At 42.0% G+C, this 25,000-nt stretch overlaps 2 protein-coding genes across 4 annotated transcripts in view; one reads left to right on the plus strand and one right to left on the minus strand.

Moving 5' to 3' along the window:
* rtn1a (reticulon 1a) overlaps positions 1-20,401 on the plus strand; it is a 24,661-nt gene extending 4,260 nt beyond the window's left edge. Inside the window, exons 2-9 of one of the 3 annotated variants that reach the window (XM_005916679.3) lie at positions 8,744-9,466; positions 9,870-10,544; positions 17,704-17,911; positions 18,027-18,165; positions 18,254-18,323; positions 18,649-18,695; positions 18,775-18,833; positions 19,534-20,401. In XM_005916679.3, the coding sequence (XP_005916741.1) occupies positions 8,744-9,466; positions 9,870-10,544; positions 17,704-17,911; positions 18,027-18,165; positions 18,254-18,323; positions 18,649-18,695; positions 18,775-18,833; positions 19,534-19,576 (1,964 nt within the window). In that variant the 3' untranslated portion in view covers positions 19,577-20,401. Of the gene's footprint in view, positions 1-8,743; positions 9,467-9,869; positions 10,545-12,444; positions 12,858-15,664; positions 16,013-17,703; positions 17,912-18,026; positions 18,166-18,253; positions 18,324-18,648; positions 18,696-18,774; positions 18,834-19,533 lie in introns of those variants that run through there. The other 2 variants (XM_005916682.3, XM_005916683.2) reach the window with 2 other exon arrangements.
* A 244-nt stretch (positions 20,402-20,645) lies between these two features.
* Positions 20,646-25,000, minus strand: part of tdrd9 (tudor domain containing 9) — a gene marked incomplete in the record, with an annotated part of 45,176 nt that continues 40,821 nt past the window's right edge. Inside the window, 7 exon segments of the mRNA XM_014331929.2 lie at positions 20,646-21,042; positions 21,144-21,216; positions 22,767-22,885; positions 23,379-23,517; positions 23,597-23,693; positions 24,238-24,347; positions 24,448-24,518. Of these exon segments, the coding sequence (XP_014187415.1) occupies positions 20,944-21,042; positions 21,144-21,216; positions 22,767-22,885; positions 23,379-23,517; positions 23,597-23,693; positions 24,238-24,347; positions 24,448-24,518 (708 nt within the window).

Consider the following 25,000-nt stretch of genomic DNA (forward strand, 5'->3'; position numbering starts at 1 on the left):
TTTTGACAGAGGCTGCTGGAACAATAAAAATTGTCCTGGTGGCCTTAAGTGATTTTTTTTAAACAGTGGTGGATTCACCAAACATTTCTTACAGTAATTGTATGCCCTTGTCATTTCGGATCAATGCAGCAGAGCACTTGAATCCATCTGCCCAGCTGCTCTCCTATCGACCTCAGCTCTCAGTATAGGCTGTTTTTGTGCTCCCCTTTTTTTCTTTTTCTTTACCATCATTAAAATATGGTACTCAGTGATTGGTATTCATCTGCTTGTACATGAACTTAAATGTAAAAGCCAGAGCTTTTAGAGCCAGAGACCATTACAACTTTAACTTCATTTAAACACTGATATACAAAAGACTCAATTTAGAAATCTATTATTATACCAGCTACCAGGAAATCATAGTGAACCCTAGAGTTATAATTTCAATCATCCACATCAATCACAAAAGGCAAATACTTAACTTTCTTCATAAAATACCACCAGTTAGTTAAAGAAATTTACCAGCATGTAAACCACTTGAGCTCTGCTAACACACTTACAAAACCCAATAAAGGGAAACAGAAGAATAAAAACAAGTGAATAATATGCACTTCCATGTACTTTTGGCTTATTTAAATGTTTTGTGATTTTAACACATGCACATGTCTTTGGATATAGTCCATGTTTAGCATGTTTTTGTACAGTTTTTGTCTTTCCGGTAAAGAAAGGACAACTTGTAGGAAGTTCAAGCCCCAAATGCACAGATGGGTTGAAAGAAGAGCACTGTAATAGAGCCATTTCCACAAGGTCATATGGTGAAAGAGAACACCTGAAAAGTAACACCATTGCTCAGAGGGTCATGGGTGGAGTATGCACTTCCATAAAGATTAACTCAGGCTGAAGATTACAATCAAAGCCACTGTGGTTAATTTGATGGGGGGGGGGGGGGGGGGGGGGGGGGGGGGGGGGGGGGGGGGGGGGGGGGGGGGGGGGGGGGGGGGGGGGGGGGGGGGGGGGGGGGGGGGGGGGGGGGGGGGCGGGGGGGGGGGGGGGGCGCGCAATTTTACCTCCGTCACCACAACACTTGAACTCAAACAATAAAGATTATTTTAAGTGTAGACTGTCAGCTATAATTCAAAAGTATTGCCTTAACTGACGTTTGATACACAGTCCCCAATATTTAGAAGTTCAAAATGAATGGAACAAACTAAAATTTTTAATTTTTAGATTGTTATTTATACTTGGATAAAACTCTTTTTCAGTAAATGACTGGCTGATGTCACATCACCACATGTTGTGTTTCCTCCCTTGATAAGCTTGTCGCTCTGGCCTTAAGTTTGGTCTTGGAATAGGGCTGCTCGATTATGGCAAAAATGATAATCACGATTATTTTCACTGAAATTGAGATCATGATTATTTGACATATATTACGTGCAATAAACTACAAAAAAATTGAAAATCGTTTTTGTTTTTTTTACATATATTTCTACTTGGAGAAATTTAAGAGGTTTATCCCTCAAAACTTTAAATACAAAAAAGTTGCAAAAAATAGTTTACAACAACAGGAAATTTATTTTGAGTGTCTTCATAGTTTTATTTTGGAGATACAGCAATTTTTATATACTGTGGGAAAAACAAAAAACAATCCTATGATGCAAATTTAGTCAAGTCAAGTCAAGTCAAGTTGGCTTTATTGTCACTTCAACCATATACAGTTTAACAGTACACAGTGAGGCGAAACAACGTTCCTCCAGGAACCAAGGTGCTACATGCAACATAAATTTACAACATAAATTAACAGAAAAACTAAACTAGCTAACTAAGAGGCCTAGTTAGCTGGCTAGCAGAGACAAGACAGACTGACCTAACATAAATTACAACATAAATTAACAAAAAAACTATCTAACTATCTATATCAAATTTGCAAAGAAAACAGCAGGTGCATCAAAATAAACTATTTCCAGCAGTGCAATTCGAGTTCTAAGCATCCCAGCAACTATTCAGAAAAGTCAAACATGACTTATAAAAACACTAGTATAGGCTTTTAAGGCCTACAAGTAAAAAACTACATTTTCCGCGAAAATGACGTCACTTCCGGTTTCGGGCAGGAAATGCGATAGTTCGCGTGACGTCTTTTTCAATGTGGGAAGTGTTAAGAACAGCTGATCGGATCGGCAAAGCGTGTTTCTGGAATATTATGTTTTTGTTCCTGCAAGCGCTTTTTATGCAATTTTTGCAAAGCTATATGTGGAAGGAAACCGTGACCGAGGACAAGCTGATGGCATAAGATGTAAGTACAACTCCTCTGGTTTCATATGCAAAAAAAATTATTGCGCTAGCTTACACGGTTCAGGTTCTACAGGGATTTAAAAATAGTTACACAAAACGGAGCGTGCTGCTCTGACCGGCTTTAAAGGGTTAACAATAACAATGTATTGAATAATGACTTTAAAAAATAATATAAAATAGTGCAAATACTGATAACAGTGCAAATGTTTGCAATATAAGAAATAAATGAAAAATGTAAACATCTATGTTTAGTGAACTTTGCAGTGTTGCTCTGTGGTGCAGCTACGACACTGTAGCAAAGTTTACACACTATGTCTACTTGATCCACGTCTGACTCCGCGAACCCATAATGTTTCCACACCACTGAAGTTTTTTTTACCTCTCTTTTCAACCAACGCAGTCACTCTCCTCTCCAAATAACTTCTGCTTAGCTTTCCGAGCTTCTTTTTTTTTTTTTTTTTTAAAATATTAAACTTTATTAAGAAACAGTATACAGAACATGTATACAATCAGAACAAAATTAACATATGCCAGGGGGTGTAATACAAAGAATTACAAACATTCAAATAATTTGTAATTACTACAAATAGTAATAGTTTTCATAGCCTTTTTGTTAAGTGATCCACTAATCAATTTTATGTAACATAAAACATCATTATAGTAATGTTTAAAATTAGGTTTTTTGTTACTGTATTTGCATTTGTGAAAATAAAATTTAGCTAAGATAACTAACAAGTTTATTATAAAGTAAACATCTTCTTTTTTTTGCCTTCGAAAGAAACAAAATACAACATTTTCCCATTTCACAGTAAAGTCTTTATAGAGATGTCCAGCAATGAATCTACTGACTTTAAGTTTAGCATGATAGAAGAGTGTCACAGTTAGGATGGTCCACGTCACTGCTGATTCTTCGTTCCCTGTCTAATTTACTGCGAATGCGGGCGTCGATTGACCGAGGGATACATGGGGCTATATCGCTATCATTATGATCGTTGAAAGCCCAGATCGTAATCGTGATTAAAATTCGATTAATTGAGCAGCCCTATCGGTAACTAAAAAACATTCTGTTGGGTTGAGATGAGGTGACTTGGTCAATGAAGAATATCTCATTTAGGGGTGGGCAATATAAACGATATACGATAGAAACGATATAAATTTGGCCAACGATAGAGATTTTCGCTCTACCGCGATAGCGCATGTTGATGATGTCATCAAGCTGCACCCGTTTTGGTCAAAAGCATCGCAGCGGCGTACTGTATATTGTTACTTTTATTTGCCTTGTATGTCTACTGTTCAGGCTGAACTGGAATGACTGGCTGTTCACTTTGTAATTTCAATAAAGTTTGAGAAAAAAAGCATCGCAGCGGCTACAACCATTATCATCTGCAAATTATGGCCGCAACAGTCATAGCAAAGAGATGAAGCACTTTTGAAATATGGGGAAAGCCAAAAACTGCGCTTCCTCCACTTCCGTAACATTGATTCATTAATGTTGAATTCTCTCGCAGCTGCTCTATTCCCATGTTGTTGCAGTATATTAATAACTAACCTCGTATTGTGGATGAATAATCTCAGTTGTTCTCCTGACTGAAGTTTGGCCCGTGTATAGCATCCTGCTATGCGATTGCATTTGTCCCTGACCACCAGAATCCCTCACGTTAACTTTTATCGAGTGGAAAAAAGTTGGCGTTCATCCTCCAGCTTCACTGTTAATGTTATCTGGTGTTGGCCAGAGGGGCCGATGGCGCGATATGGCAGCCTCGCTTCTGTCAGTCTGCCCCAGGGCAGCTGTGGCTACAACTGTAGCTTGCCTCCACCAGTGTGTAATGTGAGAGTGAATGAATAGTGGCATTGTAAAGCGCTTTGGGTGCCTTGAAAAGCGCTATATAAATCCAATCCATTATCTATTATTAACATAGCTGTGTCGCTAGCAATCACGTAGCACAACATTATATACCAGGTAGTCCAACTTCAGTAACCCTGCAAACGCCACTGCTGTTTAGTTTTCTGTCTTCATTTATGTTGGAAGTGGTAGCAGAGCTGTACGTTTTAATTAGTTTCAAAAATCTCTCAGTCAGAACATGGTATGTCATGTTTAGGTGGAAACTAGCGAGCTAACTTCCTGTTAACTTCTAACTCCGTTAAATTTAATAAATTCTGTTTTCATCGATGCCTGGATGTTAAACTTAATTGTTACACCTGGTAAAGCAGCAACGCTGATGATTTTATTAAAGATGAAAGAATTTAGACCGTTTTTAACACTGTGTTCGTTTGACTTAGGGACCTGAAGCCCAGATTACTCCGCGAAGCTTCTCACTACGGCAGCCGTAATGCTCTGACAATCCATCAAGCAGTGCGGCTTACCAAAGTTTTTAAGTGCCTTATAGTGTGGAAAATACATTATACAGAAGAAAAGAATATATCGCGATATATATCGTTACTGCACATGCTTCAAATTACACCGCGATATGGATTTCAGGCCATATCGCTCAGCCCTAATCTCATTTCTCTGCTCTGAGAAACTCTGGGTTGCTTTTGCACTATGCTTTGGGTATTTATCCATCTGAACTGTGAAGAGCTGTCAGATCAGTTTTGCAGCATTAGGCTGAATTTGAGCAGAGAGCACAGCCCTACACACTTCATAATTCATCCTACTGCCTCTTATCAGCAGTCACGTCATCAATAAACATTAGTGACCCGGTTACACTGACAGCCATACATGTCCATACCATAACATTATCGCCACCATGACAGATGGTATGCTCCAGATTATGTGCTGTCTCTCAGTTTTTTCCATACAATTCTGCTCCCATTATTAAGGTAGAAGTTAATCTTGGTTCCATCTGAAAACAAATTCTCTCTCTTTTAGGTGTTTTCTTGCAAACTCCAATCTGGCCTCCTTCTTCTTGAGTATAACCAGTTTTCATCTTGTTGTATACGATTTGTATTTGCATTCATTTGCATCCACATCTCTTCGGACCTCATATTGAGAGTTCCAGTGATGCCAAATATAAATTCCTGCTTAATTTGACAATTGTAATTCCTAAGCAGTTAATCCAGTACTTTAGTTAAAGCACTTGAATTACAGGTGAAACCCCATCTCCAATCACCTCTTGATTTATTTTTTAAATCTCAAATCCACTGTGGGCTGTACAGAGGCATAAATTCCCCCCAAAAAGTCATCGTCCAAAGGCTTATGAAACTAACTGTATGACTGGGACTATTGAGGGTCTCTGGGTGCTCGGACAGTGCAGACAGACAGACTTATGCCAGAATGTCAGTCCAGCTTGTTCTACGGATCATGGAATCAGCAGCATGCCTTTTGACTCTTTCCTGCACTGCTGCCTGCAAGGAGTGAGGCAGCATGATGCTCGAGTCTGTAGGCATGCTTTGTGGGGGGAAAAAGCGACATTTCTTTTTGCATCTCCTCATTTTCAAAGTTTCTTTTTTAATGCTTTTTCGTTTTTATTGCACACTGAATGACTGCCATATAGGCGGCTCAGTGCACCTTTATTTCCAGTGCTAATATATTCATGTTGCAACTCCAAACCCTTTTGATATCTGTGCTCACATTTGTGTGTTGCTGCCTGATAATTAGGAGCCCATGCCTTGGTGTAGCACAGATTGTCAGGCTGCATTAGTTTCAGAGCTGCACTGGCTGCACAGAGGACAACAAAGGGACTGCCCATTCACAGCACTGCGCCATCCTTTCAGTGACATGATTATGTTGTGTGAGCTGAGAATTCCTCTGTTGTCATTTCCAATCCTGTCCCAACTGCAGTAAGGCATTCGTTTCAGCCTTGTGAGGTTTTTTTTTTCCATTGTCTGGGTGCTATATAAGATCAGCAGATTCAAAATGCCCTCAATCTCCACCAAGTTTGTCAAGCGGCTGCTCAGAGCAGCTGCTCTCATGGCGGTTAAAGACAGAAATCAAGCCTCTTAATTGTTGAACGTGCTGTTGAACTGTATTTCCTGTGTTGTTATGTAAAAATGCTTGATATAGATGGAAGCAGTGGGGGTGTTGCCTACAATCAACAGGAGCATGAGCAGTTCCCAGTTTGGGAGATGACCTCGCTTCACAGTTTTTAGTGGCTTTAAGTGCTTCCCACTGCACAGCATTTGTACAGTGAATCAGTGAGTGTTAAGATTATGATGCTGTTGCCTGTGGGACGATTGATGGGACCTATACCATAGTAGTGGACTAAGAGGATTACATGTTGCTTCACTTTAGCAGTACATCAAGGGCATTCATGTTACTGAGCTGAATATGGCTCAACAGCAACCTATTGAAAAACGTGTTGACCAGCTTTGCTTTCCTTCCGTGCCACATCACGCTTTCCCCTGTATCTCAGTTTGTGTGTGTAGTGTTTATGTCCCTGTACTGCGGTATGATGTATTGTTAATGACTGAGGAAGCAGCAGTTGGAAGGACAGCCGAAGGAAAGGGTGGCGGGGCTTTTCAGAGGAAGCAAAGGGAGGGACGGGACGTCCTGACCTGTTGGGTCTTCTGTCAGTCAGTCTGCATCCTCCAGAGCTAACCCGAAGGCTACTATTTAAAATCTTACCCCCTCATCCAGCCCGGCAGCTGGATCCAGCCTATTTATAGCCTCACCGCTGCCCTGGGAGAAGCAAGGCTGGAGAGCAGGGGGGAGGAGCTGGATTTGTGGAAGCATAAACTCTGATTTGTACACAGCATAATACAAATATTAACATTATATGGTATATAGTTTGTATTTTTGTGGGACTACTGTGATTGCTGATGTTCATTTTATACACATGTTGCACAACTAAAACTGGTATAGGGTAAACAGATTCCAACAAACTAAATGTGGGGCAAAGAGTAGGCATGTGTGGGACAAAGTGGAACAATACTAAAAAAGGGTAGGCTGAAACTGAAGAAATACACAAACTATCCAGACATGTTTGGTTAGGGATGTATCCATAGACCTGCAGATGTGTCTCTTTCAGCCACGTTTACTTTTATAAAGTAGAACCAATAAAAATGTCGGACATTGTCTCAATATGTGTGACAGGAGGATGAGATAAAAATGTTGCAGTTTTATATGAAGTGGGACTCTTTGTCAACTTAGACTGGGAAGCTTGACATGAATTCTTCAGTTGATCCAAATTTATTAAAAGTTTTGCCCCGTCCCCTGCCCTTCCCTGAGCCTGGTTCTGCTGGAGGGGAAAAAAAGGATCTTCTTCCTTCCTACTGTCACCACGTGCTGCTAATAGTAGGACATTTGATTGTTGGTCTTCGTCCTACCTTAAGGCAACTGTTGTCATTTGGCGCTATAAAAATAAAACTGAATTGAAATTAAAGTCAGGAAATGGAAATACTTGACTTGACCTTTGCTCCTGATTCTTAATGTTCTGACATTCCTTCCTGTTTTATGTGACATTATGTGTCATTGTTATGGGTGTTTATTAAAACCATATTAAATTAAATTATTAAAAAAATATTTAAAACATTTATGGAATATTAAAATACGTGAAAAACATCATGGTTGTGGGAAGCCAACAAGCCACTGCTTTAGCACTGGGAGTATCCTATCAGTAAGCAAACTTCATTACAATATAAACTAAAACACCGCATTAATGAAGCATGGACATTCAAATTTATAAAGTGAGTCAACTCCAACTACAGCTCATGTCTGACCTGAGCTGACTCACCTGCTTAAGCAGTAGAAATAGAGGACAGGACTACACTCCTGTAATGGGAGGCTAAAATACTAAATTAAATAATCCTAATATAAGCAGAAGTTGCCCGTCAAGACATACCTCTGTATTGTTACTGCTTATCCATATCTTCATGGATCAGTCTTAATATACATTACAGTGACTAGAAGCAACTGATGAAAACCTTTCAGCTTACCACAGAAGTGGATAAATCAGCCCAGTCCACAAAGGGACACACAGCACAGTCCAGAAAGACGGCAGGGAGTAGTCCTCACACCTGCCAGCAATCACCTGTTTACCACTTCAGTTTGCATTATGTGAGACTGGTTATTTTCCTGCCTGGTCCTCACCGTTCCTGTGCTGCATCATTAGCATGTGTGCATAAGCTCATTTTGATGACACTATTTTGTGAAGACGGAGAACTGGTGATTACAGAGTAGAAATGTGATTACAGAATACCCTTTGCTGGCATGATTTAGAACAGACTTTGGCTCCGACACTGTGTTTTTTGGGGGAGCCTGAACAATCCCCCTTTGTCCCTCGTCGGGTACAAGTACGCTCTGTTACCGCATCCCTCCTGATCTGCACAGACAGGCACCCAGTCTGACTGTGCTGCTTTCACAGCCCCTCTTTTTGGCAGCAGATCCAGCTGAAGCGCAGCCTTGTTTAACTGGATGTTTTCATTAATCAGACTGCTCAGGCACAGGCTGGTTTGATTCTGTGTGACACTTATCTGTCACCTAAGTTTCATGCCTCTCTCTCGCTCTTGCTTTCTGTCTGTCTGGTTGTTTTTGTAGATGATCCCATGTCTGGCCTGTTCAGGAAGCCTATGAATGATGATGGTGATGTCTACACTTCCCTGCTGTCCAATCAGACCTTCACAACGGGCCAGGAAGCCTCCTACCTGTCTGACGACCTGAAGCCCTCTAGCCACGCTTCAGGTTCTTCTTCCTTGGATCACTTCTCAAGTGACACCTACAGCTTCAGCTCCAAGATGACTTCCAGCCAAGCTAGTGATGCAGCAAAATCTCTGCTGGGCTCAGATAAGACAGAATCCTACAACTACATGGACATCAGCCACGGCGACGAGCGCCCTGACCAGCAACAGGGGGCTCTGCACAACCTGCTGGACAAAGGCTCAGCTGGACATGACTTATTGGGCAGCTACATTGATAAGAATCCCAGAAGAGATGAGGATGATGAGGATGAAGAAAATCTAGGTCCGGCACTGGGCTCCCATTCTTTCCCCTATGTTGAGGAGCCATCTGATGAGGAGCTGGGAGACTACCGTTCCTACCGAAACCTAGGCGACACGCCACAGACGGCCAGCCCGGTGAAGATCACTTTGACCGAGTCCCAGCCAACAACTACTAAGGCAGAGCCGCCAGCACACCCCCCCTCAGTCAATGCGTCTGAACGTGAAAGCGTCCTCAGTGTGGGCATACAGGGGGTCCCCACTGTCACGCTGTCAGAGCCAGAGGACGACAGCCCGGCCTCCACTCCCAGTGCTTCACCAACAAGTAGGCAAAGCACATAGTCACACACAAACACCTTTCACCTGTGCACTACATGGATAAAAGTCTGTAGCTTGGTATATCAGCATCAATACACACACACACACACACACACACACAACACACAACACACACACACACACACACACACACACACACACACACACACATTAGAATTACAGGTTAAGTTTTTTCTCTGTGGCTGGGGTGTGCAAATTACCATATTAATAGGAGAAAATGCTAACATTTAGCACTTGTAGACAGACTTTATTTGCTAAAAGAAAAGAGTTTTCTTTATTCTTTCAAAAGTTATGTAATCTAGCTTTAAGTCATGTATGCACATACTGTGTGTCCAGATTTGCAAGGAAGACACTAATGCCTTCTTTTCTCTGGATTTCTTTGTGAGCAGAAAAAGATTTCCCCTCTCATGACATATTCAAGTCTGATGCAGTTTCCAAAAGCAGCCCAGGCACAAAGGGCAGTGGCAGGGACCATGATGGCAGCAGCGCAGAGTCTGGGGACTCTGAGATTGAGCTGGTGTCTGAGGAACCTCCTAAGGCCAGTAGCAACCCATTTGCCCAGCCACCTAAAAGCAAGGGCACGTTCAGCCAGCCTAACAACCCCTTTGACAGTCCCCCAGTTGCCAAGGGTGGTTTAGGCCTCGCTGGCAGTCACGCTCCACCCACAGCTTACAGCATACTGAGGGAAGAGAGGGAGGCAGAGCTTGACAGTGATCTCTTCATTGAGTCTGCGTCCGAAGAAAGCCCAAAGAGAGAGCAAGGCTTCAGTGGCCCCAAACAGGGAGTCAGCCCTCCCTCCCCCCTGGTTCCCACCACTGTCCCTCCCCGCAGTACCACCGAGGGGGCGCCCGTTGAGCCCCTGGTTTCAGAAAAGATCAAGAGCCCAGTGAAAAAGGAGGAGGATCGCCCTAGCAAACCAAAGCCCCCAACTGCGGCCGTGCCTCCCGAGGTGCGATCAGAAAAGCCCCACCAGGAAGACATGCACAAAATCACCAGCGAGGGCAAAGGAGACCTGGGAAAGCCTATTGCATCAACTTTCCTGGAGGGCTTTGATAAACAAAAAGGTGAGTCCTAAAACTGTTGCTGTTATATCTTCTTAGGTTTACACACAAACTTATAACTTATTGTGATCTTTTATTTGTTGCTGTGCTCCCATCTTAAATACTAGCTGTCAGCTCATGGAACAAGTACTAATTTATCTGCTGGTGTTTATCATAGAAGCTACTTAATGGACTGCGTGTTTTGGCGATGATTTGTTGACAAGGCCGTGAAATAGCTGCTCAGTGTTTATCTCTGTACAAGGAGTGGGTGGGAAGGCTTGTCTTGCACTATCCCCACAATTGGTTCCCCCTGGTGGTGTATAGAAGGAAAAACAGAGAAAGGATATGGGGCTTTAAAATGCAAGGCAACTGAAAATCAGCTACAGTTTCAGGCCTGTGACTCTAATGATGCAAATGATAAGAATTACAAATGTGCAGGAGGGGGTGGAGGCCTTCCAGCATCTTGACAACATCTGGCTTCACACATCAGCCTTCAGCCCCCTGAGATTAGATAAGTCAGACATGCCACTCACAGTGAGCAGTTAATGCTGGTTAGCCTGCACCTTTTGATCTCAGCAGGGCTATTTTGATTTCTATTGGCTGTTCTGGCTGTCAGTGAAAACAGCGGGTTTACATAATCCTGTGATGTCAAAACTGGGGCACTCTCTTACTTAAGAGCTTTGAAGGAATCCTCTTGAATCCCCCATGTTTGTAGAGCAAATAAAATAACCTCTGATTTAGATTTTTTTTTGTCTGCGTTGGTTCCTCTGTGGCCTCTAAGAAAGCATGGGTTGTACCGACACCCTGGTTGAATCAGGTGAATAGCTGCATGTTTAAAATGTAAACTGACACATTTCATAGCAGCTGAATGCATTTGTTTTACTTTGTTTACTGAGGCTAGAAGAAGGTTCTGGAAATGCTAGTAAAAAGCAGGTCAGGTCTTTTTTATCTCCACCACTAGAGGGCATAGTGCACCTTTGTTATGTTAGGCTGTGTTGAAGGGGAGAAGATTTTGTTTGCATCAGTCCATGCACTTCCATACCAGTTGCCATAGCAACAGCGATGGGGGACCAGGTTAGCTTTTTCATTTCCTCTCCATGGGTATTGGCATGAAGGCCCGTCAAGCTTGTAGGAAGCAGAAGGTGTGAGGTGTGGCTGTCAGCGGGTGGAGGGGAGGAGGACTGAGGGGACAGGACTGGCAGCTTTGATGGGATTGAAAACTGGTATTAGCACATTGTTTTCTGTTCAACGTTGACACCACACAATGACTGTGCTCTTTAAGTTGCATTTTTACACATCCAACTTTGCTTTTTTCTGTCACATTTTCCAGCTTCATTTGCATTACAAATGTGTTCTGGAGAGGAAACCATAACACACAAACATCCCGAAGACACTAAGCAAGGAGCATTGTGCTGTAAATGCACAGTGTCTCTTGTTATGAATTATTAAGAACAAGCACTTTGCCTCTTAATTTGCCAGTGAGTCATATTGGAAAAGGCTATTTTAATCTATGGCTACAATCATAAATTGTGTCATGTGCAAATACAGAATAACGAATCTGGATGGTTGCCATATTTTTCAATGCTCATAAAATATTCCATTGCATCCTGTCTGGTGTGCAGCATGACATCAGACTATAGAATTCCCTTTTTTCTTCTTTATTTAAGGCTGCACAGCATGTGGTATGTGCTATATTTAATGCGCATATTGCAAATGATTCAAATACATATGATGCCACACTAGAGCTACGACAAAAGCAGTTTTCTAAACACCACGTGACCCTGCATCCACCTAACCCTTCCGTTGCTTTTACCCCCACTATTACAAATTAGATGCTCTGTTAGGACTTTTATTGTGAAAGGAAAGAAGCTTGTCACCACCCCCCAAACCCCCCGGGCTCTTAATCATTGCATGGATGATTTGCTGCAGCAGAAACTGTGGTGTGGTGTTTACAATTTACCCCCCTCCACTCCATTCCCTCCACACAGACAGGCACATACGCACTTTCCCTTCTCCTTCTGTTTCTAGCCAGCACCACTCCACAAGCATCAGTCTTTGTGCTCCGTGCGCCGGCAGCACCTTGGAAACCTTTCCTCCCTCCCTTCCTCCCTCTCTGTCGTCTCAGCCTCTCTCTCGCATCCTTTTTCGACTATTCATGCCTTTCTGGGATGAGTGAGTGAGTCGGTGCGACCGAAGAGCTAGGCAAAGAAGAAAACGGAGAGCAGAAAGAGAAAATCAAGAGAGAGAGAGAACAGGGACAGAAACTGATCACCAGCATGCAGGGAGCTGCAGACGTGACCAAGAAGGAATGCTCCTGGAGCAGTTGGAAAGGCCAGGGTACTGACGTGTTTACTGTGATTTGCTCATTTATTGTCTGTGCATACGTTGTGGCCGTGGAGGGGTAACATGGTTATTTCTGCATGTAGGTTAAACATTCATGTGTGTCACCCTTGCATGTGTGGTTTGCATGTTACATATTAGCTGTAAGCGTACGGGATTCAAACTGTGCCGTTTGCTGTTCCACCTTTCTCACGGACACGCCCTTATGACGGATCGTTTCTTGTTTCATGTCTGTGCATCTCACAAAAAAAAAGGAAAACAAAGGGAGGGGGAGGGGGGTGAGAGACGCTGCTTGGTGTTTTGGAAAATAACTGTATCCTCACCAGTGTGCTGGGAGCCATCTGTTTTGGGTGCATGGTAATATGGATGCTAGTGTCATGGACCAAGGCATATTGCTGTAATCACCCTCCCCGCTTTGCGACTGTGTAGGGAAGCTGGTTTATTATGGCGGATGCTCTGTTTTGTGTAACGAGGCAGTCACAGCATCCGAATGGCACTGACAGACTGTCTCCATGGTAACCAGGGCGCACCCAGTCCCATTACATCAGCCTTTTCTCTCTGGCCGCCATGGCACCTTGCAGAGACTGGGCCGGAGAAGAGCATCCTCCGGCCGTCTGTGCCAACAGCAAGGAAGAGCTTACAGAGGGGGCCGAGAGAGAAAATGGCGTCTTTTCCTCCACGCCGATTGTGGTTCATTATCTGTCGTCTTTTTAGGTCTAGTTAAGCCATAGAAACATGACAGACTGGTCTGTTTATTGTATCACAGCAGAGACCATAACAGTATCTGATTCAGGATGACAAAAACATCCTATTTGTTATTAATGTGCTGAGTCATTATACATTTAATTTGATCTACATCGATACCCCAGGCTGTGTAACATTATAGCCTGATCCGAACGATACACAGCATCAAGATCGCATCAAATTAAGTCACCGCAGTCAGCACAACAAAGGATGAAAGTGAGCTGATTTATCTTCTCCTTTTAAATGCCTGTGCATCATCATTTTGAAGCTGTAGGCATTTTTGTGTAGTCATTCTCATTGCCATACAAAATACTGATTCACTGCCACCAAACTCATCAGGGTTGATCAAACTATGATGTAGGCTTGTCCAGGGGTGAGTCATGGATACATGATGTAATCAAAATAATTAAAAATGACAGGTATACAAAACAGCTTATGGGTTTTCTAATGCACACTGTTGGCCAAAATATATTCTCTCCACTGCGGATGCTTTTCTATCTGCTGACACCTGGAGAATTTAACTTTATAAAGTCACAGAGTTTTTAAAATTAAGAACACTAGTGGCAGCTCTAAAACCAACTGTCAAGACTGTATTAGCTTTTCAAATATTATAATAATCTTTTTTTAATCTTACACTGGGCCTCAGTGCAGCCCCTTAGCTCACCTTTCAAGCCAACTTCCTTGTGATTGAATGCCCCTCACAGTTCGAAGGTTTGGACAGCAGATGTGTGGGGTTTGATATGACTCTGACATGACCACATCAGAAAGATCCCACCCCCTGTTTTTCTCATCATAAGAGTAGAAAAAAAATATCTAAAACTGAGAGTCAGCGCAATCTGAAGTCTGAGCTATTAGTTCAAACCTCTTTGATATGTTGGACTTGTTTGATATGAACACAGTGCATATATATATACATATATGGGTGTGGGTGTGTCTGCTTTCAGATAGTTTTAACAGTCTTAAGTTGTCATTGAGCTGTGTTAATATAGCATTAATATATTAACCAATATTAGAGAATAATAATGATCATGATGAGGTACCATCCCCAAGTCCAAATCACAGTGGCTGTGGTCCAAATCTTTCCCGACTCTCGGCTGTGAAAGATGGTTGCAACAGAAGTCTTGTTGCATGTTTTTTCCATCTGGCTGATGGCTCATTTCAGGCCACCAGGATGTCTTCAGTGATTTAATGAGGTCAGGCTAAACTAGTTCCACTACAGAAAAAGGGGGATGGGAAATCAAATTATTGGCACTGGTGTTAATCATTTTCTGTTTTGTTCTTTTTTGCTCAGTCTTTGTGTTCAATATCAGAGCAAATAATTATATCATCAGACTGGGCTGTCAGGCAGCATTTGTGCTTCCTGTGTACATTCAATCAGCTTCCCCCCGTCATCGCTGTACTTGGGATTTACATCGTGCTATCATACCTAAGGGTTTCCTTTATATGAATATCAGGCTAAGCTGTTAAACAGGCTTTTGGTGAATGGGCTGCACTTGTGGTTCTACAGACCACTTAAAGTTTCTCATTCACCCATTCAAAAAAAAAAAAAGTGTAGGAGCCGAAGCTTTAGCGTCTTAAGAGACACAATGTCTTTTGATCAATATGAATTCAAACACTAATTTTGCTCGTGATGTGGTTGTTAACTGTCGACTTATAATGTATAAGCCTTTTAAACACTCGTTTCTCTTCATTATACACTGACACAGCCTTGTCCACCCATAAGTCTATTTAACCTGCTATTGTCCTTTTGTGCTCCACAATAAAGGGAGTGGCTGTTCATATGCCGGGTGCAAAGACACATTATGTGCCGATGTCTCCCCAGATTCGGAGAAAATGAATCTCTCTCTGTTCCCAAAGGAACGTTCTTTCCCCTCCCTTCCTGTCTCTCCATCTCTCACTGAACGGTGGGGAGAAAATGGAGCATGGTAACTATGGTAACTGCATCAGGCAGGTGCTCAGCAGCGCCATACCACCAAAGCGTTTTAATGGAGCAGTCTAGGAAGATTATTAGCTGTCGTAAGTCAAATCGTGCAGTTTTAAGTCTTTTGGTTCTTCCACTCTGATGTGCTGACTTTTAAATTAGTGGCTGGTTGACGTTCTTTGTCTCATCTCAGCTAGTCTGCGCTTAAAGTCTGAGCATAAAAGCACTCCAACAGAGAACGAGTGTGTGTTTGCATGTGTGTGTGTGTGTGTGCTGGATTGCAATGTGGTTCTTTGGCAACCGCACCCCATACACGTCCCTCTCCATCCCTCAGCCCCCATTCCTGCTCAGGCGAATGCTGATTTGCTGGTGTGGCTGTAGCCCCTCCCCTCCTGTGCAGGGGGGGGGGGACTCCCCTTTCACCGCTCTCCTTTTGTCCGTGGATAAAGCAACTGCCTCTTTCCCTGTTCAGCCATGGGAGCCGCAGGTCAGTACTCGCTTCTGCTGCAGCTAAAGCTTTTCAGTCTGCGTGCCATCTGTGCGGCGCATCACAGACCTCAGTCGCTGTTGCCTTGTCAACACCTGTCACCCGAGCAGAAATGTCTGTTGTTGATTTGTCTGCGCTACCTGTGCCTGCCCGTGTGTGTGTGTCTTTGTGTGTATTGTATGTGAGCATCTCCGTTCAAATCAGTAGCCACATGTAGAGCCGTGCCAGCAACAATGGATCGAATGGGGAGTGGTCCATGTGCAGCTGCTGTGACAATGAATGAGTCTTTGATTTCACAGTGGTGGTGTTGTTTGGGATAGGTCTTGAGCATTTTTGGAATGTATTTTAGTTACTAAGAAGACAAGACATGCTGTTTCACAGTGTGGGAACAGTGTGTGACGGAGCTGAGACTCACTCAGTGACAATGGTTGTTCTTTCACATCCAGGTTTAGCCTCCCTCTTTGGCATCTACAGATGCCTTTTAGTGGAGAGTAAAGATGGCCGTCATCACTATGCTGCTCACAGCTCCACAGCTAAAATTAGAGCGAGCAGGCAGGCAGGCGGACAGCACAGAGGAAGACACCCAAGAGACCCCAGCAGCGATCTTCTGTTCTTCGTGGGCACAATACCTTACATTAAACAGTTCTCCCTGCATGTCATCAAGGATTTAATGGCGTCCGTACTATAGTGGTTCTGTCTGGCTCGCAGTGGTAGTGGTGTGCTTGGAGTGTTGGGGCAGCCGGTTCAGCAGAGGTGAAAGGAGCAGCCGACAGTTCTCATGGAAACAAGCCCATGTTTCCAGCCGACTGCCAGAGGAGGACCCGTCGGCTGCTGGAGCTGTAATGGTACACTGAGCTAATCCTCAGTTATCACTTTGCTTTGCTAGTGGCTTTAAATTACAGGGCCCACCACCCAAAGAAGAACAGAAGGAAACCAGTGCAGCAAGACACATGACAGCCTGGGGGTATGTGTATATCCAAAATATTTCTTCCTGTATGAGGGAGCGTGCTTCACAGGAATCATTGTGTTTTGCTGCATTAATGAGATACTGATGCATCGTCATCCTTCATCATGATCCAGAGCTGCTGCTCTGACCAGATCACATTGAGCCATAATCTGTGAACTGCTGATAGTGCTTCTATTTCTGCTGCTGCGTTCAATGAGCTATAGGTCAATCATTAATTCTGCACTGTGAGCAGGCAGTGCAGGTGTACCTGGAGTGTAACGTGCCCGATGGTATGTATGTTTGTATACGTATGAGACCCGACCAGATGCTCCTGATTTTAAGCACACGTCAGGTATAACAATGAAGCCCTCCGGCCTGGAGTGTCGCAACACAGATTGAAGCACTTGTTCAACTAGTCAGAGTCAGTTATTACCTTTGGAAAGGTCGCTCTATATATAGAGGTAAAGAAACTTAACCGGCACACCGTCACTGGGACACCTTCATTCTGCCTAACCTAATGAAAAGCTGGGTTATGAAGCTGGGTTAAAACAAGATAACGTGACAGCTCTCTGAGGACCCTGGGTTGTGAACAGCTTCCAGTAATTTGACCCAAATGTGTGGTGTGTAGACCGCAGCAGCCTAATCCAGTTTGTGAAACGTACATCTGTGGATACCAATTGAACCTAAAGAATGCTGGTTATGGATCCTAACACAGTTTACCTTTGTTCTGTCCTTCCCTCCCCAGCGATTGATCTGCTCTACTGGAGGAATGTGAAGCAGTCAGGGGCCGTGTTTAGCAGCGTGCTTCTGCTCCTCTTCTCCCTGACCCAGTTCAGTGTGGTCAGTGTCGGAGCTTACTTAGCCCTGGCTGCCCTCTCGGCCACCATCAGCTTCAGGATCTACAAGTCTGTACTGCAGGCTGTGCAGAAGACAGATGAGGGACATCCTTTCAAGTGAGTGGAAACAGTTGAAGAAAATGACCAGTTTGCATTAAACAGTCAGTGACATTCACATAATGGATGGCTGTGGACATGTATCACTTTTGTCTGCTCTCATATATGTTACCAGGGCCTACCTGGAGATGGAAATCGCTCTGTCTCAGGACCAGATTAGTAAATATGCTGACAAAATCCTGCTCTACACCAACACCTGTATGAAGGAGCTCCGCAGGCTGTTCCTTGTACAAGATCTGGTTGACTCTTTGAAGGTTTGCATCACATTTAAAAGATCACTGTTTGCTTTTTAGCCCTGCTGAGAAGTCTGCTAGCTCTAACTTTAACTACACTTTGTTTCAGTTTGCTGTTCTGATGTGGCTCCTGACCTACGTAGGCGCTCTCTTCAACGGCCTGACACTGCTCATCCTAGGTGAGCTCATCCTGACTTTCAGGCACTGCTGTTGACTCACTCACACTCCATCTGAAGCCTAATAATCATCAGAATACAGAGCCTTATATATTGGGAACTAAACAGAAGTATGACATGTCAGTCACCATGAGAGAGCACCAAATGCATTTATTGGAGGCATGTACTGCTCCATTTCATGTATGTGTTTGCTTTTCCAGTTTACCTTAGATAAGGGAAGTGGTTGGGGTGTGCTTGGCCTCCTGTTGAAACAACTTTTTTCCTGTTTTTAACATATTTCCACTTCAGGTCAGAGTACTTTAACCATTATTTTTCTGTGCCTCTGCAGCTGTGGTCTCCATGTTCACCTTGCCGGTGGTCTATGAGAAACATCAGGTAGGAATGCACATCAACTCAAGTCAGCTAAGGTTTGGAAAAAACATTGCTCAACTTCTAAAAAGTCTTTTGTTTTTAGGCACAAATTGATCAGTACGTGGGACTAATACGGACCCAGGTCAACTCTGTGGTGGGCAAGTGAGTGGCTGCCATTCAGTTATTTTATTTGAGGAACTTTTTTGCCAAAGAAAGGGGGGAAAAAAAGTTTACAACTTACCAACTTTCATGTTTGTCTACTGCAAACAAATGAAGAAGTACCTGCCGTTTTCTTTTCTTCAAAGTTGCTCAGTGTCCAGTATATAAGTGAACTTCTACTGGGCATCTTTCATATATTTATGCAACTCAGTGGTTCTCAAACTGTGGCATGGGCAAATGAGGAAAAACAAATATAGGTTTGCTGATGCTATTGCACATTTTATTTAACTAAAATGATCAGATACTATTGTTAATGATAAAAATATCAAAACTGTGGGATGTGAAAATACTAATTCTAACTGCTTAGCAAATTTACCTATTCTCCAGCCACTTTTGAAGAAATGAAAAGCCACAGATGTTTGCATTATGCCCAGGGTGTTTCTTTAAATAAACTCATCAACACCCCTCAAAAATCAAAGAGTTTTTAGGTTTGTAACTGCTTTTCATACCTAAATATGCACTTCCTGGACACAGGTTGCTAATTTTAGTCAGACTCTACTTGCCGGGTCCATTGACTACCATAAAAAGAGAACACACAAAGTCATGCCCTCCTTAAATTAAAAAAAGAGAAGAGAAAAAATAAAATCCAGCGTAAACATCTTGCTGTTAACATAAAAATTAAATTCCTGTTTTCTCTGTCAAGGATCCAGGCAAAGATCCCTGGAGCCAAGAGGAAGGAGGAGTAGACCCACGTGTCTCACCGAGAAGCTGACAGTCCAGTCCAGCTCGGAGTCAGGCCCACCGTTAAAGAGCCTGGTCGTCATCTGTGGGGCGTAGTGCTATGTCATCTTGGTGTTCTCTAAAAGCATCCACTGGAGAAGCCTTCACCTTGTCTATAGCAGTCTAATCACTAACACACACACAAACAGTCACACGTATGCACATAATCCTGTTTCTAGGTAGACAAGTACACAACTCGAAGACAAAAAAAGAAACTGACTTTTTTTGTGTTGCTTATTATGAAGTGCATGAAGTCGAGCCTTGGGTAAATAATATTTGATATATTTTGTGCAGTTTTTAAAAGTCACGCTACATCTTTTGCTTTGCAGTGCTTACCACAAACTGTACGGTTTGGCACAAAATGGCTAAACGCCCACAGACGTGCTCTGCTGCCAATGTTGAATACAGCTTCATGTTTCTGAGTTAGCAGATGGGGCTTCTCTCAGTATATGTCAATATATATATAAATATCCAAAATGATTTCCTTTTGGTGTTTCCAAGCACAAAATAATTTAACGATATGCGTCTTAGATGTGGTAATTGTAGGGTTTTTGCTTTTGTATAACCATAAGGAACAATACCCACGCTCATGTTTTAGGTACTATTGTACAACTTATGAAGACAAGGAGTATCTGGTGATATTTAGCTTGTTTGAATAACTGTCCAACTTTGTACTATGTTCAACTATACTCTGTAGTTCTTTAGACCCTGGACTCTTTAACTATTTGCACTCACAGTATGTATTTAATTACAAGAATAAGAAAAATAAATGTACCTTGGTGTAAAACTTCTCCAAAGCCACTTTACTGATGAGTTGACGTTCATAAGATGAAGTCGTGTTTCTGTGTGATGCAACAGCTAAGTTTAAGGTGCTAACACTTAGAATGAGAGACTTGGAATGACGAGCTATAAATATAGGCCAATACATTCTGGCACCACCACACCTCTAATAGTAGGAGACAGGTGTGTGTCTGTGTGTGTGCTGACAAATTTAACTTCCCTCTTGAGTCACAATCAGAAGACCGACAAGCTTCATCTGTTGCAGACAACTATTTTTAATGACCAACTGCAGAAACACAACAAGGCAAAGAGGCTGAATCTTATCAATGAACTTCAGCAGCCACCAAGTTAAACAGGAAGTGTCTAAGTAACCGTAAATGAAGAAAGGAAGGAGGATTTTCCTGTTAGGATGAAAGCTACAACAAAAATTGGACTTGAAACTTGTGTGGGGAAAAAAAAAAAACCTCCTCCGAACAACAGTTAAAGTAAAATTGAAGTTAACCAAATCACAATGCAACATTTAAACAATTTCTAAATACTTAAACAATCATTTTTAGTTGTTGAGCACAGTTACAGGGTGTAGCTGGTAGAGAACGGCTCTGGCGTTTCCACCTCTCGGCTCCACGATGTCCATCCTCAGAGAAGGATCCACCTGCAGGATAAATACATATTTTAAAGCACAAGGACCTAAATGTGCCTAAGCAGAGCAGATGATCAAATGAATAAATAAAAGTGCACTGATCTGCTCATTACCTGGTTCCATTTTCCCAGTTTTTCAAACAACTGGGGAGCAATCGCTTCCCTTGGCGGAGACTTCGTGAACAGTCTGCACAATAAAAACAGTAATAACTTAAAAATTCAGCATTTTTACTGTTTTTTCAAAAAAAACCATTTTTGTTGTCCACCAAAGACATTTTGGCCTTCCCTAAAGAAAGACCATCAGGAAAAAGCTCCCAGTCCTCTGGTAGAGCAGGGGTTGTCAAACTTTTGGGGGCCAGGGACCCCTTACAGGGGTAAAATTGTTCCAAGTACCCCCTTCTAATCCCCATGCTCATAGACTGCCTTTTGTACTCCTAGATTATGTAGGAATAATTTATATTTTAAATTTTTCAATATAAATACTCAATCTGTTTCAAAGAGCTATGAGCTTCATAGAAAATAAACAAAACAAAATTTAAATAAACGTGAACACTTAAACTCCGGGCAAATTCAAGATGTATTTAAACTCAGAGCATTTTTTTAAAATAAATCGGAAAGCTTTAAAAAAAAAAAAACAGTGAAAACACTGGAACAATTTAAATGAACCCATTTTGTTTCATGAGCAGTTTAAAGACTATTTAATTGGTTAAATTTTAACACAATGAACATATTTCCCTTATTAAAATTATTTGCAGAAAAATGAAAAATCTAGCAATTTTGCCGTATCTGGCTTTATTTCACACAGTCAATCCAGTCATCAACAACAATTATTCCCTAACTCAGTGAGAAGGATGAGCGCGTCTCTCACTACACAGTTTCTCTAATCTTGTAAGGATGGATAACAAACAGACTCGAAGATCATCTTCCACTTATAAACGAGCTCTGTACTTCACAGTCAAAGTTGAAAATGATGATTTACAGAGGTAAGTGGCAGGAAAGGGGAGCAATTTTTGCATACCCTCAGGAGCCAGTTTGGGATGCCACCCTGTCATCTGAAACCAAATGTGCACTGAGGCACACTGAACTTTTTCTGAAGTTGTTATCAGGTTCACCATTAATTTTTTCTGACGCATGTTATCCACACCTTTTCACTGAAAAAAAATTACTTTGTTTTATCTTTAAACTCTGGGTAATTTTTTATGTGATGCCGCTATAGCTTAGCTGGCTTAATTGCTTGATTTGCTATCACTTGAAGACACACAACACATTTGGGTTTTCCATCGTCATTCTTGATGAAATCAAACTCGAGGTAACTGTCATACTTTCTCATTTTAGCTGATCTGGCTTTTGCGTTATTTGATGAAGCTTTGAGGATAAAGAGCACCCACAGGGCGAGTGGGTAATTGTATATATTGTATATATATATATACATATATATACATACAATCATCACTAATGTGCATTCGTTACCCCTCAATGCACTGACATTGGATATCAAATATATATATACACAATATAGATATATAATATATATATATAATATATATATATAACAAATATATATATATATATATATACACACACACAACACTTATACATATATATATATATACTAATATACACACACACACACATATACATATATATATATATACATACAACACACACCTCAATTGTGCACGTTGACCCCTCAAAGACCTGAGCCAGGAACAACCCCAGTATGTATCTATATCAGACCTGATGAGGCGGTCCCGACAGTCCTCCTGCAGCTGCCTGATCCTGTCAGTCCCCAGATGCAGAGTGCCATTGGGGCCTTCGCACACGAGGTGGTTTATAGCCATTCGTAGAGCATTTATCTGAAAACAAAGAATCAATCAGGTGCCACATCATTTAAACAAACAAGTGAAGTACTACCATCCACACACACCACTGCCAGTATCACAAAGCATAGCTACAAACTGTATAAAAAGTAGTTTAGAACTCTATTTTCAAGCTTCAACATTAGCACTAATGACAGAAATGACCACATCTGGATCACATTTGGATGAAAGGGTGGAGAGCTAATGTATTAGCAAATGTTAGCAAACTGCATGAGTAAAGTGCACACATACTTACACATAATGGTTAGTGTTACCAGATTAATAAAATACTAAAATTTCCCCAACAGCGAAGCACACACAGCAAGCCGTTCTTAATATTTGGAGAACTGAAAAACTCTTATTATGCCTGCCATGTAGGAACCTTCCTAAATGACACTGACTATTCAAACATGCACAAAGATTTCTATTCAGAATCCTTTGAGTGGCTGTTTTGATGATTTTACACAACGGTCTCTGAGGTTAAATTTACCTCAGTGATGTCGTCAACATCAATCTTCACATCAAAGGACAGTTCGATGTCATGTTCAAGCAGGATGGCCTCCTGTTTCTGACTGTTGAAGCCTAAGCCACAGAGTGCCCCAGTGTAGCAGGTTCTCTCTTCATCAGTGCTAAAAATAAATATGTTAGGTAAATAAGAATGTGAGTTTCTGTACATATATGTGCAGCGGTAATGCACATTTAACCAACCGTAGCTCCATGATGGGAGTGAAGAGCATCATTACAAGTGCAGGCAGTCCAGGGATGTCTGGCAAAATGGAGGTGTCTCTCAGCAGAATACGGGTACCTGCAACACAAACACACCCTTAAAGCTCTACATAAGATAAGACCCATTGCCAAGATCAAAACAATGCTCTCATAATCTGACCTGGAAAAAGTCATCTATGGCTTTGTTTTCTCTAGGCTAGATTAAAGCAAACCCTTCTATTTGGTAAAAATAAAAAGTTAGTCTGTCACCTTCAGCTAGCTCAAAATGCTTTTAGTGCATTATTTTATTGATCACCTCTAAAGGAGACCAGGGCCCAAAACAGAAATACTGAATTTTTGAGTCAAATTACAGCCTCAGATGCTTTTGGCTGTTCCAAAGTCGAGGTTGAACTCTAGAGGTGATGGTGCTTTTACCATTAAAGCGCCTCTGCATTTGAACCACCTCGTTATGTCATCCTTTCTGTGTAAATTTAATATTCTGCCTTGCTTATATTTCAAAGTCACAAATATTATGATTAAAGCTGAATTTAGAGCTCAAGCTTCTTGATGCAACTCCCCAATTTATAGTCTTGGGAACAGGACTAGGAGGACACTACTCTTGTGATATTTTGTTTATCTGGTACCTGTGGAGCTGACTGACACAGTCCCAGCCACCAGCATCTTCTGATGACTGCAATGTGGGTTTTCATTCAGAGCCAAGGAGTTGATGCTGTTCTTCTCTATACATACAGTCCTACAGGAGGATACAGTGATCATCAGCTGAGGCAGAGGGAGGGTGGTTGTAGGTACATATTCTTGTTTTGTTTTGTTTTTTAAATCTCTGTAGTGCTTACTTGTAGAGCGTGTTGCTCCTCAAGCTGTGGAAGCTCATCATATGAGGACTGGTTGGTCCATGCAGACGAACCTGCAGTGTCAGAGGGAATAGCAATCAGACATAACATGATGCATTCACTGATCACAGTGATGCAAAACTGTGTCGTCACTGTTCTGGCTGTCACATTGAATGGGTGTGCCTCTGAATGAACACAAACACATGAACTGAACCACTGAAATGGCTCCCTCTTCTGGATAAACTGACAGCAGCAAACAGTAAAAAAGGCGGTGGCATCCATCACACATTCAACACCAAAGACTCAGTGTTATTCAAAACCCACCATTAGCTATAGATATTGTCTTTCTAAAAATTCACTCAAAACCTTAAAGATCTTCAACCATTCTAGTTTTACTAGACTAGGATGCTTTCATGAGGAATTACCAGCACTGCACAGGCATCACAGGAACACGAAGGTGACAATTAACTACTTTTGGGGCATTTGTATTCCATTTTTAGTCTTGGTTTCAGAATTGTTAAAGCCCTGTTTACTAAGCATGCTGTAACATATTTTC

This window comes from Haplochromis burtoni, unplaced genomic scaffold (genome assembly GCF_018398535.1).
Source record: "Haplochromis burtoni strain Fernald_Lab_line unplaced genomic scaffold, NCSU_Asbu1 Contig_16, whole genome shotgun sequence".
Taxonomy (NCBI): domain Eukaryota; kingdom Metazoa; phylum Chordata; class Actinopteri; order Cichliformes; family Cichlidae; genus Haplochromis; species Haplochromis burtoni.